Source organism: Electrophorus electricus, chromosome 6 (genome assembly GCF_041902795.1).
Source record: "Electrophorus electricus isolate QZ-2024a chromosome 6, ASM4190279v1, whole genome shotgun sequence".
NCBI classification, from domain to species: Eukaryota; Metazoa; Chordata; class Actinopteri; order Gymnotiformes; family Gymnotidae; genus Electrophorus; species Electrophorus electricus.
In genome coordinates this window covers 680,235-698,900 of record NC_137502.1, presented here as the reverse complement: position 1 = coordinate 698,900, position 18,666 = coordinate 680,235, and the positions used below count along the sequence as shown (strand labels likewise).

Sequence of the window (18,666 nt, the reverse complement as noted above, 5' to 3'; positions counted from 1 at the left end):
AGGCGGTACAGGGACCAGAAAACAGGACATAAAAAAAATCTTAGTAATGCACATAAGAGTGGCATCATTTCACAAGTCCAGTCACTGAATGGAGAGGCTTAATGAGACTTTAATGAGCTGCAGGTGCTGTTATCAGTGGGCTGGAAGAGCAACAGGAAAACCTGGACTGGAGCTAATGGAATAGTGTCCACACCAGAACCTTCATGACAGCATGAAGCTGAATCTTCAGTGGGCGTGTCCTCATAAGCCCTGTGCACATCATCAGAGTACCTTTAAGCAGTGCTGTCTATATCATTTGTATAAAACTACTGGAGTTTCACATGTATGAAAGTAAGAAAATGTCTTTATCTTAAGTGAATGTGATGGAACTAAGCCATTATTATGATGGAATAGTGTTTGGCCACCCACTACTAGTGGTAAAGTGCTGCTCACTTCGTTTTGGTTTTTCTGAGTTTTCATTGCTATGTGTAGGTACTCAGTTCTTTTTTCTCTTGTATTTCTTTAATGATTAAAAACATTTAAAATAAAAATACTCTATACATCACAATTGCCATACAGATAGTATTAGGTTTGTAGTAGAGATTTAACAAGATTTATTTTTAATTTTCTCAATTTTCTCTGCTTATTCTAGCAGGAGTGGATCAAAGTCGTACTGCTCTTCCTCAGAAAACATGAACCATATGTAAAAATATAAAAACATTTGTATTTTTTGAGCTTTTGTCACATCTGCAGTTTTCACTTAACAGATTTTCAGATATATTGTTTTCCAGTTACACTTTGATGTAAATATCCTTTGTTTGTTCATTTTCAGTAAGTTGATTAAATGTGCACATATGTGCCATTTCATTGTTGTGTTCTAGAGACCTTATGTGAAAACTTAGAGAACTCTGTTTTATGTCCTTGGAAGCCAATATGACTCAAATACTATGACTCAAATACTATGACTCAAATACTATGACTCAAATACTATGTTTTCTATGCTGCCATTTTTGTCAGTTCTGCTTTTTCACTTAAACAGATTTTAAAAATCACTTTAAACATTTTCAGTTTCTTATAATGAAACAGAAATACACAGATGCCCACAGAGGAAGTGATAGTTTGTGCTTTACAGATATACAGGCAATCCAGGTATAAAACGATAAACAGGCAGAGGTCAGTAACAGATCAGAGCAAACAATACGAACAGGAGGGCAAATCCAGAAATGCGTAATCCAAAATATGAACAAAGTTGATACAGAAAAAGAAACAGGGCAAAAAAACTCACTCAGCATGATAATTCTATTTATTTTCGAGAATAAGTGGTGGAAAACTGGACTCCAGTGTGTGTCAGTCAAATGCAATAAATAAACATTTTAAAAAGAGAGAAAGATAACAAGTAATGTTGAATTCATGCCTGACTTTCATGCCTGCTGGTGGTCAATGATCCCTGAATCACAGTGAGTGAGTGAGATGTGATTTTATTTTATTTGACAGTTGCAATTCTCTTTAAGACTTCCTGCCAGCAGTTACGAATCAAACTCTAATTAAGATTCCACATCAGTGCAGCATGTTGGAACATAAGAAACAAGATCTATCCAGGCTTAACAGGAATTCTGTTTAGGAACTTTAGGATGTTTCCCTAAATAATCCATCAGTCCATCTCACATTCGAAAGCAAAGTTTAGTGTTTAGTGCAACTTTTAAACGTAATGATAAAACCCACATTCCACAGTGAGTGCAGTAAAAACGTACGATAAGACAAATGCTATGTGAGTTTCCATAAAGCTATTTTAGCCATAGAAACAGTAATATTTAGCTGAACACTAGCTAGCTGCGCGCAACTAGCATTGATTCCCTGGAAACAGTACTATCCAGTATCAATTTGCTTAATTTAACGTAACTGCAGAAACTTAAAGGTAGCAGCCAGTTCCCTGACTCTGATTGTGACCTGCTCTCTGTGACTGGATTTCAAGCAGTTCTCTTAATTCTACACTGAAATGTAACGTAAGCCAAAAGTCACTAAAATCCCACTGCGGAAATCAGGCAATAAATATAAAACTTATTTAAAACCAGTATCTCTGATTATTTTGTAGACGTAATCATTTATGATAAAAATATATAATAACATTTTTACTTCATTGTCCTTTCATACAAGAATTAATCACACTGAACAGCACAGTCAAGATACATTTCACTGCAGCAGTCAGTAAACTGTCCTAGTGACACTGCAGTCACAAAAGGAAGGAGAGAGAGAGAGAGAGAGAGAGGGAGAGAGAGAGAGAGAGAGAGAGAGAGAGAGAGAGAGAGAGAGACTTGTTAATATGCAGGGCATGTTTAGGTCTCATTAGAATTCAGACAGTAAAACTGGCCTCTACACTGCTGCCTGTATTACAACTCACCAAACACAGTATAGTATCACCCTAGTTACACACACACACATACACACACACATACACACACACACACACACACACACACACACACACACACACACACACTACGTCTACGACTCACCAGACACAGTATAGTATCACCCTAGTTACACACACACACATACACACACACATACACACACACACACACACACACACACACACACTACGTCTACGACTCACCAGACACAGTATAGTATCACCCTTATTACAAACACACACGCATACAAACACACACATGCGCGCACAAACACACACACACACACACACACACACACACAAACAAACACACACTACCTCTACAACTCACCAGACAGTATTTTATCACCCTTATTACACATGCACACACACACACGCTACCTCTACAACTCACCAGACACAGTATAGTATCACCCTTATTACACACACACACGCATACAAACACACACATGCGCGCACACACACACACACACACACACACACACACACAAACACACACTACCTCTACAACTCACCAGACAGTATTTTATCACCCTTATTACACATGCACACACACACACGCTACCTCTACAACTCACCAGACACAGTATAGTATCACCCTTATTACACACACACACGCATACAAACACACACATGCGCGCGCACACACACACACACACACACACACACACACACACAAACACACACTACCTCTACAACTCACCAGACACAGTATATTATCACCCTTATTACACATGCACACACACACACACACACGCTACCTCTACGACTCACCAGACACAGTATATCACCCTTATTACACACACACACGCACATGCACACACACACACACACACACACACACACACACACACACACTACCTCTACAACTCACCAGACACAGTATAGTATCACCTTTATTACACACACGCGCACACACACACACACACACACAAACACACACACACATACACGCTACCTTTACAACTCACCAGACACAGTATAGTATCACCCTTATTACACAAACACACACACACATACACACACACATACACACATACACGCTACCTCTACAACTCACCAAACACAGTATATTATCACCCTTATTACACACACACACACACACACAAACACACATACACGCTACTTCTACAACTCACCACAGTATAGTATCACCCTTATTACACACACACACGCATACACACACAGACATGCACACACACACACAAACAAACACACACTACCTCTACAACTCACCAGACACAGTATTTTATCACCCTTATTACACATGCACACACACACACACGCTACCTCTACGACTCACCAGACACAGTATAGTATCACCCTTATTACACACACACACGCATACAAACACACACATGCATGCACACACACACACACACACAGACACAAACACACACTACCTCTATAACTCACCAGACACAGTATATTATCATCCTCATTACACATGCAAACACACAATCTTTGAGTCACACAGTTTAAATTCAAAATTAGAGCAGATAATTAACAGTAAGGGCATAATGTTTAATCAAAACAGACTAAAATGGAGTATGAAAATAATCTAAATACATGCAGGAACAAGTTTCTGGCGGGGCAGGTTGTCCTCACATACCCCGACGCTCTTAGTGGAAAAGGTCCCCACAGAGTCGTTTGTAAGTCACAAGTTGAGCTTCCTCAGAGTGGGCAAAGCTACTCAACCCCTCATCTGAAGGATTCAGGAGGAACCAAAACCACTTCTACTTCTAAAACCATTTCTAGTGCAGTGTGTTCTGATTTTCTACTTTAACATAGTCATATGTTTGCTGTTACTTTGACAAGGCAGGTTTTCTCTCCATCTTTAAAGATAGAGAAATCAGTGTGACTTTATGTATTGTATCTTCAGACCATCAAGTTTAAAGCCACAGGTCAGGTTTTCTTGCCACATTCCTACACCAGTTCCACAGCTCTGAACTACTGAGCCCTCCTTCAGCGCAGGCTTACTGGCAGTGTTCCGACTCTTGCCCAATGACTCGTGTTGGTTTAGCAGGGTGCATTTGCCTGGACATTGAACCCCAACCCCCACTGGAGAGACGGCAATGTTGCCCACTGCACTGTACCATTGCATGACCCTGGATACAGACAGAATACCACTGCACATTGTGGCTGAAACAAAACTCAAACCATATTTTCATACCAGACAGTCAGACAACACTGTTCAGTTGTGTGGTCTTACTGAAGGTAATAATGATTATTACCTTCATAATGGTAATAATGATTAATACAGGAGAACCATCATTATTTTATATATTCCTACCTCACCATTTCTCCATTAGGTTCTTTGGCAGTTGTAATTTATTTCCAGAGGCTGTTGTGTGAGTTGTAGTGACGTGTCTGCTCTGTCTGATGAGAGGATACGCTGATCTGGGTGCAGCTGTCGGCCTTGGCACTGTCTACTTTAAGGGGAGATTCAGTTCGCTGTCAAGAGCTCAGATCATCACTCACTTCAAAGCTTCTGCATTCCAATTGCAGTGCCGTCGTTATGGAGTCCAGCTGCTTCTCCTCTACCTGGCAGCACCGGTAAAGCAAACAGCTGTAACTGGTGGAAATGCTGCTGGGTTTCAATTCTTTGGAAGACTGGTATGTAAATACTTGAGAAAAGTCAGTTACTTTGCCTTCACTTAAAAAAATGGCAGTTTGGCTTTCAGTATGAACCACAGTATGAATAATGATATGAATCTGTGCTGTACATACAAACACATTATGTTGTTTTATCTTTAAGTACAATAATTCAGTACTTGATTATTTTAACAACTTATTTGGAGCACAACCTATTAGGCACTTCACCCATAAGAATGTGTTATAGGGTTATAAAGTGTTAAAAGGTTATGAAGTGTTATAGGGTTAGAGCTATAAAGTGTTATAGAGTTAGGGTTATAAAGTGATATAGAATTAGGGTTATAAAGTGTTATAGATTTATGAAGTGTTAAAGGGTTACGAACTGTTATAGCGTTAGGGTTATAAAGTGTTATAGGGTTATGAAGTGTTATAGAGTTAGGGTTATAAAGTGTTAAAGGGTTATGAAGTGTTATGGGGTTATAAAGTGTTATGGAGTAAGGGTTATAAAGTGTTAAAGGGTTATGAAGTGTTATAGAGTTATGGTTAGAAAGTGTTATAGGTTTATAAAGTGTTAATGAGTTATAAAGTGTTATAGAGTTAAGGTTATAAAGTGTTATTGGGTTATAAAGTGCTTATATGGTTACGGTTATAAAGTGCTATTGGGTGATAAAGTGTTTATATGGTTAGGGTTATAAAATGTTTATCGGGTTATAAAGTGTTATTAAAGCTGCAGTTGGTCTATTGTGGTTTTTGGTAATTGAGTAGAGAGCGCATTACAGTAGTTTAGCCTTGATAACACATTTGAGAGATTAAAAGAAGGAAATTGGTGTTTGGAATAATGAAGTCAGAACAAACAGACCGGGACCACAGGGTTGATCACAAGAGACCGGGACCACAGGGTTGATCGCAAGAGACCGGGACCACAGGGTTGATCGCAAGAGACCGGGACCACAGGGTTGATCGCAAGAGACTGGAACCACAGGGTTGATCGCAAGAGACCGGGACCACAGGGTTGATCGCAAGAGACCGGGACCACAGGGTTGATCGCAAGAGACCAGAACCACAGGGTTGATCGCAAGAGACCGGAACCACAGGGTTGATCGCAAGAGACCGGAACCACAGGGTTGATCGCAAGAGACTGGGACCACAGGGTTGATCGCTATCAAACTTTGCCAAGAACCCTACCAGTCCATCCTAACTGCTGTCTCCATCCGAACTGCTGTCTCCAGTCCATGCTCACTGGAGAATGAATGCTTCCTGCTACTTCTTGATCCTATAAGAGGATCTGTTGACCCGGTTTAAAGCACCTGGCGCTGGCATAGTTTACATTATAGCCCAGCACTGACTAAGGCCCACTGGGCCAAAGGGGAAGTACCAGTGGGCCTTTTTACTCACAGGAGGTCAGACTTCCTGTATGAACCAAGGAAATCAAATTTGCTGCAGACCAAATTATATTTAGGTATCTGCTGAGACCATTCAGGGAAAGATGGATCAATGAAAGCTCAGGCATATACCAGTGGAAGACTAAAATAGAGTTTGTTTGCTAGCAGTTGGTGCCGCGAGGGAGCTCTGAGGCTGGCAAAACTCTGGAGCAAGATCATTTTACTATGTAAATCAGGTGAGGGAGTGGGAGCTGGATGTGCTGGGAAAGGTTGCTGAAGTGCGAGAGGCCCCAGCAGAGAGGCCAAGGTGAGTAGCCCTTCCAAACCTCTTAATGACCTTCAGTAACCCCCATGCCCAGGACAGGGTGGGAGAAAGCCACAAACATCCTTTCAGTCCCACACTGGAACAACATACAGATGTGAGCTTCACAATATTTAGGAGAATGAGGTAATGTTCAGTTCTATTCATTATACTCCGAGGAACAAACGAATGAATAAATGAAGGGATGCAGTAAGGAATATGAATGAATGAGTGATGCAGTTCAAATGTTTGACATTTGGATTCATCTAGTCTTACATCCACAAGAGAAGTTCATCTTAGGACCATTTTAATGTTCTTGTTTCAGCCTGTTTCTGCCTATGAAGCAGAAACCTTTCACAGACTTGCTATGAAAACGTTTTCCCAATCTAAGCCAGAAACTCAGAATTTTCATATTGGGACACATTTGGAAACATGAGCATATTACATGCAGCATGGGATATTAATGCAGCTCTTTCCCAAAGCCAAAGCCAATACAACGAGTTCCAGATTTATTGCGATGCTCACATAATTTTCCAGATTATCTATGGAATCCATTCAGATGGAAAAGGACAATAAAGAAAAAAAATGTTGCCTAGTGTTCAAATTTAACAGGTGTACTGTGTTTACTTTTGTTACCCAAAACAACTCTGAAAAGCTTTGGTGTCATTTCCTGATTCATCCCACACTTCCTACAGAGAAAAAACAAATATCGTTGTGCTTTTTAGTTTTGTTTTTTAAAAAAAACAAAAAACATTCTGATGCCTATTGCATAAAAGGATGTGATGTCACTGTTTGGTTATTGCTGCCCTTCTCTGTGTTTTCCTCTTCCTTATCACTCTTCCTTATCACTCCTCCTTATCACTCTTCCTTATCACTCCTCCTTATCACTCCTCCTTATCACTCCTCTGTGGACAGGCCTTTCAGAGGTCTGCCTGCTCTGTCCTGATGCATGGCGAATGTGCACAGGTGCTGATACTGGAGTGGAAAATACTGATTCCTTTGGCTTTATGGGCATGAAACACATTGCCTTGGCCCATGTAACAGGGAATGGCTTGAGTGGATATTGGCCAAGCAGGGATTTGCCCTCTGCTTTACAGATCCAGATGGCTGAGTGGCTGAGAGAAATCGACAGGGACATATGAACTCTCTGTTCCTTTCTGGTTAAGGTTATCAAGGCCTAAATCACATATTGGAAATGTTAACATTACTTATCTGTGACTCATATGATCCACGTTGTGGAAGACACATCTAACCCTAAGCCTAACCCTAACTGATGCATAAGACACATCTAACCCTAAACCTAACTGATATATGACACATCTAACCCAAACCCTAACCCTAACTCATGTATAAGACACATCTAACCCTAACCCTAACTCATGTATAAGACACATCTAACCCTAACTGATGTATAAGACACATCTAACCCTAAACCTAACTGATATATGACACATCTAACCCTAAACCTAACTGATGCATAAGACACACCTAACCCTAAGCCTAACCCTAACTGATGCATAATACACATCTAAGCCTAACTGATATATAAAACAAATCTAATGCTAAGCCTAACCCTAACTAATGTATAAAGCACATCGAACCCTAAACCTAACTGATGTATAAGACGCATCTAACCCTAACCAAAGTATAAGACACATCTAACCCTAAACCTAACTGATGTATAAGACACATCTAACCCTAACCAAAGTATAAGACACATCTAACCCTAAACCTAATTGATATATGACACATCTAACCCTAACCCTAACCCTAACTCATGTATAAGACACATTTAACCCTAAACCTAACTGATGTATAAGACACATCTTACCCTAACCCTATCCTAACTGATGTATAAGACACATTTAACCCTAAACCTGAATGACGATGCTCTTTCTTTAGGGTTAGATGTGTCTTATACATCAGTTGATGTATAAGACACATCTAACCCTAAAGAAAGAGCATCGTCATTCAAAGAGTGAAAGTGGAACAAATGCAAAGCAAAGCTTGATATTACAGCTGTCAGTAGCAGCTGGATTTTAAATACAATATAGTATACAGCCAGTTATCTCCACTGAACTGCTGGATGTCAAAGTGGTGCTTATAAAACAGTGTGGGGTTCATAGATAATTGGACCACATTCGAGGGCCACGCAGCAGACAAAGATGTTAAACCAACAGTCCTGATCGCTTCGAGATGTCACCCAAGGTTCACCTTATTAACACTGTGTATATTTCCCGGGTTAAACAGAAATACAGAAAACCAGGAAAAAATGTTTTAATAACCTGATTAGTATTAAAATAAATGACACACAGAACACTGCCAGCACTTTTGATCTAAAACTAGGATTACTAAATAAATCGAAAGGGCTTATGATAAATCACTGATCATACATTTAATGTACTATGTTTAAAAGAAAATTGTATCAAGTCAAATGAGTACATAGCTTTAAACAAAGCGTGTCCTTCTGGCTACAGGTATGGACACCACCCTCGTCTAACTGGCTGTGGAGGCAGCATTGCAATTATTTATACTGACACATTAGGCATAAACCAGAAAGCTGGTTATGAGTTCAAATCCTTTTAAATTCTTTTTACTAACATAAACAATGTAACCAGTGATAAAAAGCCTACTCAATCTTTTTCACTAATTGGTATCTACAGGCCACCAGGGCCATATTCAGGATTTAATTATGAGTTTGCTGATTATCACCTTTGCTGATTTGGTAGAAAGCGCCATTATTGTTGGTGAACATTCACTTTGATAGTGCCTTTGAGGTCAGTCTTTAGTTCTATACAAGAATCAATTGCTTTCACTCAATATTTAAGAGAACCCACATACTCTGGTGGACACACGCTTGACTTAGTACTGACATATTGTCACCGAACGCTCGCTTCCCACGAGGCACATGGTCTGGCCAGCTACGTACAGTGGGAGGACTTTTGTTTGTAGCCACGCCTGCACACACCTGCACCTCCTTTCGTCTGTGTGCATTTAAACCCACATCAGCGTGTGCAGTATCGTTGGTCATTGTTGATGTAGCGTGTGGATATAACATATTGATGTAACGTGTTAATGTAAGGTTAATGGTCTTTTCATCATTGTATAACGTTTGCGTGTTCATCGTGTTTGTTTAATGTCAACCATTATATGTTCATGTTCTGCGTCTGTAATACGTGTGAGTTCTGTTGTCGTTTTATGTAAATAAATGTTCATCCACGTCGCTGGAGTCTGTGCGTCCTGCCCCTCGCCCTTCGGCACTCGGGCCACCATGTGTTATACAGATGGTGTAGACATAGAGAACACAGTCTTAATACCCCAGTCTGATGCCATCTCAGACAATTCTGTCATTTAATTTGAACTACATATGACCCATAATATAGTAACCTCACCTCTCTACCACACCAGACACACAATAACGTCAGCCAGTGCATCTAGATTTCTTGAAAATCTCCCAGATTTATCATTTGTGACTAGGATACCCTCAAACCCTACAGAACTTGATTAAATTCCTGAACACTTAGAATCAACATTTTTCTGCACACTTTATGATCTTGCTCCACTTAAGAATAAAAATGTAAAATAAATAAAAGGTATACTATGGTATAATGATCACAAGCGCAACTTAGAACACTCAAAAGAGAATGTAAATGGCGCCACACTAAACTTGCAGTCTTCCAGCTTGTATGGAAGGAGAGCCTTCTCAAGTATAGAAAAGCACTTATTACCACTCGAACATCTTATCTCTTGAACCTAACAGAAAATAACAATAACAATAATAAAAACATTGTTATTTAGTACAATTGTACAACTAAGTATGAATAAAACCGACATCATAGGTCAGATTACAACATCACGTAGTAATGACTTTATGAGTTTTTTCAGTAAGAAAATTAAGTGCATTGGATATAGCATTCAGAATATTCATGTGCCATCAGGCAGTTACATATAAACAATACAACATGTAATTAAAGGCAATAGAATTCTTTACTCCTATCCAAGAGCCTGATCCTACTATAGAGACTCAAAAAAGTGGTTGGGATTGGTGGAATAGCTCTTTCCTGCTTTAAGTCTTATGCTGTTCCTGAGACTAAACCCACCTCAGCTGCTGTGGTTCCTCCCACCACCCCCTGATGCCACTCTGTTGAGCTGGGCAGATGTTTTTGTGTCTGATGGGTTTCACTATACTCAGTGCAACCAGACTAGTACTTCTAGAAACTCACAATAGACTTCCATTGCTTATTTGTTCTTATTACTTTCTTTATTTTTAAATTGTTGCTGTTGTGGTGTCTGGTGTCAACCAGAGGAGGATGAGCATCCCTTTTGAGTTCTAGTTCCTCTCAAAGCTTCTTCCTCATGTTTGCTACTTTCACTTTTGGCTTGGACTAGAATATCTGTAAACCTGCGTTGTGACAGCAGCTGTTGTAAAAAGTGCTATAAAAAATAAATTTCACTTGACACTATAAGCCCCACATGAGCATTCAAGCAGGTCTTTCCATTTCAGCAGTTTAAAAATAACAATTTACTTCATGACTATATAGCTCTGAAACCCATCAAAACGCCACTTTCATTTGTACATATTTGGCAGCCATTCTATTCCATTTCAACACATTCATTAATGAGGTACTGATTAGGTGATCACCTGAAACATTCATTGGTAAGGTACTAAGGTGATCACTGTTATGACAGGGCAATTAATTCATTAATGAGGTACTGATTAGGTGATTACCTGAAACATTCATTGATAAGGTACTAAGGTGATCACTGTTATGACAGGGCAATTAATTCATTAATGAGGTACTGATTAGGTGATCACCTGAAACATTCATTGATAAGGTACTAAGGTGATCACTGTTATGACAGAGCCCCCACCTCTTCAACTCCTCTCCACGTCCATGTGCTGGTGATTGTATGTGTGTGTGTATGTGTGTTTGTGTGTGTCATGCCCCTCCCTTGTTAGGTGGTTGTGTGTTAGTAGTGTTTGTGGTACTGTTTATTGCTTGGTGCATTTTGTCTTGTTTATACATAGTGCCACTGTTCATGTTTTGCTTTCTGTTTGTTACGTGTGCTAATAAATGTCTGTGTGTGACACGACACCACTCGTCTGTGCATCCTGACTCGCCTCATCAATGTGACAAACACCTGAAACAAATCTCATTTACTCAAGTGGTGGCAAAGCATTTCAAAGCTGTAATTGAAATGAATGGATATTCCACAAAATATTGATTGTGTTTAGTATTGGTTTAAAAAATTAACATGAACTTGTATTTACATTACATAAAGTTTGAAAACAGTGCATCTTTTTTGTTATGGTAACCAGTTGTCATTTATGCAAATAAATGCTCTATCTCTCTTTTAATTTTAAACTTTAAATGTATTTTATGATTAAATTAATAAAGTGAACTTCATAGTCTAAGATCCTAGTTTTGTTTCTATAACATGTTTCTATAAAATGTTAATGATGTTAACAGTATATAATATCTGTCAGAGTGTGCTTTATTAGTAGATTTGGTAAGATTTGGTCTAAATTCCTAAAACTGTGTTAAGGTCCTCATGTTTATACCATCAGACTTTCAGCATTCCAGCACTAGTTTCTTTAGTAACACACACTATACAGCCACAAGAAGTTCAGTAACACACACTGAATAACCACAAGACATTTTTTTTGTAATCAGGTCTTGCTCAACATCAATAAGAGTTTTTTTTAGTTTTAGACAAAACTAATGTAATGATACTTAAAAATGTAAAAATAATTTAAAAAATTAATTCACTCATTTTTATATTGAAATGTTAAATAAAAAAACAGTGACATTTACATCATAAATCTGAATTTGACTGTCTGTTGGTTATGTATATAAAATTATTTTACATTCACCACAAACCACATCATGTGATACTTACCACTTTACCAATTTTCCTTACACTAACCCTAATCCTAGTGCTAACCCTAATCCTAACCCTAACCCTAATCCCTGCTTTACACCGATGCACTGATGCATTCAGGAGCACAGGGTGTACAGTGAAAACTAACTAGAGTCCAGTTAGGGCTCTAAAGCTAACCCAAAAGCCTACTTTAAGTAATTAATTAAGTTTGCAGTGACAGAACATTTAATTCTCTGATTCACCATTAAATGCGCTTTCTCTACACATAACATAATCAAAAAATGTGAAGCAAAATATTGTTTATTTAGTTTTTACTGGCTTTGGAAAATATTTGCTGTCTGATGTCAGTGTGGAGTATGTTGTAAATACATGTTTATTTTACATTAGTCTATATTTAGTCTATACGTACACATTAAGAGAGCAGCTATAATTTATATTTACACATTGAGTGTTGATATAGTCTATATTTACATAATAATAATAATAATAATAATAATAATAATAATCTTTGAAATGTGTCCGTAAACAGGCTGTGTGATGGCTGGACTGTTGCACACCATGCATTTGTGCTGGTTTCGTGAAATCGGTGCTTTCTTTCTTTAATTCGGATGAGACACGGGGGAGGGGCTCGCGACATGCGCACTACAGACGCCAACCACACGCGGCTGCATCTCGACGTTTAATCGCGTCCACTATGCAACACCCAAACCTTCTTGCTGGAAGGACATCCAAAGGCGATCTCTTGTACTGTAGATACTGTGCAAATCACCGTATGCCACAGTGGATCAAAAGACTCAACATGGGTTAGAAGTAGAATGGGCGGCTCGCGCATTTCAACTCTCCCAGAATGGGCACGCGGATCTTCTGTTTTGGCAGAGACATCCTGACGAAGACGGAGAAATAAGAGGGAGGATTTAGATGACCTGTCTGCTCTTCAGCTTCCTTTGCTTGCTTTTCTTTGTGAGATGATTGAAGACTTCTTGTCGGGCGCCGTGGCCCTGGTCCTGTACGCCAACACGCTGCGCGCGGGGTTCTGCTACGATGACAGGTACGCCACCTAACCGCGCGCCCTTCACGTGCAACACCGGCTCCTCAGCTCCGGTGCGGGAGGGAAGCTTGTGCCCTCGGCGTCTACACTAACGTGTCCGTAGGTTGCACACCGTTAGGAGAGACTGGCGGTATTTAGCGGAAGTTTGAGCTGCTTGTGCTGCTGCTGTTGATGCAAGCAGGTGATTTACTGAACGCTAATAACCGCCTCTACTGAAACCGATCAGTAAGTAATGTTAGTTTAATTCTGTGCCCTGTCCACTGTCCCCTTCATATGCAGATTGTTACTTTTGGTCCTTTAAATGTAATAATGTATTTTTAGAGTGTTTATCAGATGTAATGAGGGAAACAAAGGAGATTTTTGTTTTTTCCAGTTTAGCAACACGTCATCCATCATGTTCCACTGAAATCGAGATGCTGGTTTGGTGTTTTCTGATCTAAACCCGCATAGAGGTGGAGTCTATATCGCCTACTAGTTTATAATAATTGATTTAAAGGTATTGGATCGCATATCTGACATTTTGCCTTTAGTCGTTTGATTGGTTGCGCGCAAAAATGTTCCTTTGGGGTTCATTCCACATTGTATAGCTAGTTAATTATTAAATTACCAACTGTTTAATGACTTGTTCAAGCTCAATTTCAGTAGAACGTGATGGAGAACTTCACGTTTATTCAACCCCTTTAAATCACATTTCCTCAGGGAACTCGACCACGTAGATATGCTGCTTTATTTGACTAGTGTTTCCACTGGAGTATCTACACAGCGACATTACAGAGAGTTCGACCGTGTAGGACAGAGGTGTCCAAAACGTCCTGCTCATCTTGTGTAGTTCACTACAATTTTTAATATATATACAACTCTTATATGTGTGTATACAAAATTATAATATCCTCATATTAAGGAGCCTTTTCTCAATACTCTCAGGCTTAGTTGACCGATTATAGCTTATTTAATATATGTAATAGACTATTTATTTATATTTATCAAATAATATTTTATGTACACGCATGTTCCTGAACCACGGAATGAACCGGGCATGTAATAATTATCACCGTAATTATGTAAAAAATAATAGGATATAACAGATTGGATAAATTAATTAGTAAATTTAAACAGTAGATAAATATTTTGTTTGACCAAATTTAGTGGAAAGGGATGAAATAAAAGTAAGTATTTTTCAAGTTTAACGTTGTGAGTGAGCAATTGCTTTTTTTCCTCCAGATGTATATATGTGTAGTGCTTTGTATTGTATTGTGCTGTATTTGTTTATTTAAAATGAAAACATGCTGAGTGGGTATTACAGTAAGTGCTGACGTATGTACAGCATGAGAGTGTGTGTAGTGTGGGCAGACAGCCTCACTGCACTTATCACGCTCGAGATTATCCACCCGAACACATCATGGCCGCATGGATGGAGCTTACTAAGAACACACTGCTCTCACAAGCTTTTAGGCTGTTGTCAGATCTATTGACAGTTTTGAAATTATATTAATGGGGTGGTGGTTTGGTGCATTTACTGGAGCACCTGCAAAGGGTTGTAGGATTTAGGGTTAAGGGTGGGGGTTAAGGTTAGTGTTTACCCTGCAGAGTTGCAGGGTTAGGGTTTAGGATTAGGGTACAGAGGGCTTGTAAGGTATCAGGTTTACAAAAAAAGGATTACAAAAAGGAGATCTGCTGTACATGTATCGTATATGCTGGTTTGCTGTGTTCTGTGAGTTCCACCCTCGAGTGTTTTGTATGCTGGTGTTTGACGTGTACTGATGTGTATTGTTTTCCAGAGGAGGCCAGCGTTTTAGGCTTACAATGAGCTTTTTCAAACTGAAATGACACTTGGTCTCCTAGTGTCCCTTGCAGTGAAGTGTGAAAAGGAGTTGAAAGCAGAGCTGTCAGGCTGATTCGGGCCAGCGGAACACAGCTACAGTTATTTTTTTATTTCACTGAGAGGGAGCAGATGTGGAATGGCAAGAGTGGCTATTCAATGCCTGTTATCACATGTGCAAGTAGGACACGGTTCCAAACCAGCATGCAACCTATAGAACACCACACGCTCCGGCTGGTTTTAGAACACCACACGCTCCGGCTGGTTTTAGAACACCACACGCTCCGGCTGGTTTTAGAACACCACACGCTCCGGCTGGTTTTAGAACACCACACGCTCCGGCTGGTTTTAGAACAGCACACGCTCCGGCTGGTTTTAGAACACCACACGCTCCGGCTGGTTTTAGAACACCACACGCTCCGGCTGGTTTTAGAACACCACACGCTCCGGCTGGTTTTAGAACACCACACGCTCCGGCTGGTTTTAGAACAGCACACGCTCCGGCTGGTTTTAGAACACCACACGCTCCGGCTGGTTTTAGAACACCACACGCTCCGGCTGGTTTTAGAACACCACACGCTCCGGCTGGTTTTAGAACACCACACGCTCCGGCTGGTTTTAGAACACCACACGCTCCGGCTGGTTTTAGAACACCACACGCTCCGGCTGGTTTTAGAACACCACACACTCATCAGGACTGCTTTTGCTTCATCTGCAAAGCTGTTGTTTAGTTCAACAGAGCCCTGTCAGGAAACACCAGCTGTGTAATTGCTTTCTTAAAAATGCAGGGACCTTATTGGAGTTTGGAGTACAGAGCGTAGACAGGGTAGCGCAGGTTCTGGCCCTTAACATCATTTCAGTAAACATGGCATTTATGAAAGGGCTCCTGCCCTCACACGTTGGTGAGAGTAATGCCCAAAGCACATATGAACCGCCCACACAAACCCTGTAAAGGATGATGCAGGCAGACAAAGTGAGTTTAGTGTTAATATTTGATATTATTTTATTTTATGCTGGACTTTATATACATACCTATATACCTGTATAGCATTGGAGTGTATGCTCCTTTTATTCCTCAACCTTTTTTTGAGTACCCAACCATATTTTGGTGATATTGTCAACACTTATTTTTTACCTGTTGAAAAGCCTGTTTCTCCTCCAGTAACCATATTTCTTCTTTATACACTTAAATGCCACATAGTCTGCAGCAAACATTATACACTACAATGCTGTGTACACTATAGGTATGCATATAAAGTCCATCTGTGAGAAAAACAGAGAAAGGTGAAAGGGCTGTATGGATTAGGGTCTTCCCCACCGGTCTAATGTCTGAAATAAGATGCAGACTTATGCTAGTGTCCATGAAGATTCTTTTGGAGACATCACTACAGAGCAGAGACCAAGCTCAGACATTAGAAGTCTTTGTGATGGGGCAAGCAAGGTCAGACGCTCGCGGATGTAGAACGAAGGATTTATTGGATTCCAAGTTCATGGTGGGTGAACAAGCCAGGGTCAAAACCAGGAAAGCAAAGACAGAGGTAAACAGTCCGAGTCAAAAAACCAGAAAGCAATCACAAACCAGGCACACTATTCCAAAAAGGGGCAGGCAAAAATCATAAAACAGAAAAGCAAAAAACAAAACAGATACACAGGAGAGAAATCAAGAAAAGACCGCTCAGTATGCACAGTAGATACTAGTGGCAATACTTCACAATACTGGGAAGTTCTAGGCAGGTTTACATGCAGTCAAATGTAGAGAAACAGGTGATATCAATATTCCGCTGATCAGGATCGGAAGGAATGTGTATGATTGGTTGAGTCGTTAGCCGTGTGTCGAACAGCATGTTTGGTATTGTAGTGTGCTTGGGGTTCAGCTGATGTGACAGTCTTTCTGAGATTTATGTAAGTCTTTTATAGTATGATTTTTCTCTTGTCATTACAGAGCCAGTAATATACCCCATTTATTAAGTCTATTCACTGTTTCAGTTCTGCTACACTGTAAATCTGTAAATTCAGTTCTCTCACATCCCACTCTCCCCTCAGAGTTCATGGGTGTCTTGAGAAGTGATGGCACCCTGGTGATATCCCCTCACCCAACTGTAATAAACTTTGTTTTAGCATTGGGTGTGCCTTTCACCTTTAGGGAGCTGTGTTTGTTGTAAATCTCCCATTACACTGGAGCCTGACAGCTGTAACTCACATGGTTCATATCTCCTTAAGCCAGTCTCAGATAGGCAAGTGGCTAAAGGAAATACCAGGGCTGAAATGTGCCTGCTCTCTGCCACCTGCTGTGAACCTCATGGGGGAGCTGGCTAGGAGAGAAGGAACCCTGCTTGTTCATATAGTCAGACTGGCACTGGTTTGTCATTGTTTCAGAGATCAGTTTAATTGTATTTGGTGTCTTTTCTTAATGCACACTTCACAGAGCTGCATGTGTCAGTGTTTCTTAGGAAAGTCATGTCGTTTTACTTTTTAAGTAATATGTGAACAGAATTGACCTTGGAACAGTCAGCATTGACTCATCTGTTTGAGATGAATGGAGCAGGGCCCCTGGCTGTAGTGCGGCAGGGACGAGTTACTGTGGCTGGAAACAGACCGGTGCTGATGCTGGGACTCACGTGGTGATGTGGTTCTGATAGTGCTGTGTGTCCCATGGTGTATCTGGAGGAACTCCTCTCTGCAGATCTGACTCCAGAGCCATGTCAAGAACCAAGGGCCGGATCTGAAACACTCTCTCTCTCTCTCTCTCTCTCTCTTCCCAGTGCCCTGTAATTATTCCCTTCAGAGTGAACGAGGACGCGGGAGGCTTGAGCTCACACTCACCCTGCAAGGCCTCCTCTAATCCCCTAACGGCTGCATCCAGATGGTCATGTTTGCAAAGAATTGTGGGGTTATTTTTTCCGGCCCTTCTCTATATTTTCATTTGATGCAGAACAACAAACTGAAAGATTTATTCAGATACAATACAGACGACTGCATTCTGGAACCATTATTTTCTGGCTGTAGGACCATTTCAATGAGATATTGTAGAAGCTGTTTTATGTCTGTTACTTTTGTAGTGTGCTTGCCTTTGTGTTGTGTACAGTTTTGAGGGTGTCTGTGTGTCAGTTCTAGGGTTAGAGTTAGTTGGAAGCAGCATGTCAGTATCTATTAAAAATCATCAGGTTATCTTAAATCTTTATCTCTGGGAATCAGTTTTTGAGATGATGTGATTTGTACTGTGCAACAATGCAAATGAAAGCTTTCTTT

The 18,666-nt window shown here is 40.2% G+C and overlaps 1 protein-coding gene across 2 annotated transcripts in view; it reads left to right on the top strand.

Moving 5' to 3' along the window:
- Positions 1–13,177: 13,177 nt before the first annotated feature.
- tmtc2b (transmembrane O-mannosyltransferase targeting cadherins 2b) overlaps positions 13,178–18,666 on the top strand; it is a 73,239-nt gene continuing 67,750 nt past the window's right edge. For both annotated transcript variants that reach the window (XM_081715785.1, XM_035524899.2), the window contains exon 1: positions 13,178–13,598. In XM_081715785.1, coding sequence (XP_081571911.1) covers positions 13,516–13,598 — 83 coding nt within the window. In that variant the 5' untranslated portion in view covers positions 13,178–13,515. The remainder of the gene's footprint in view (positions 13,599–18,666) is intronic.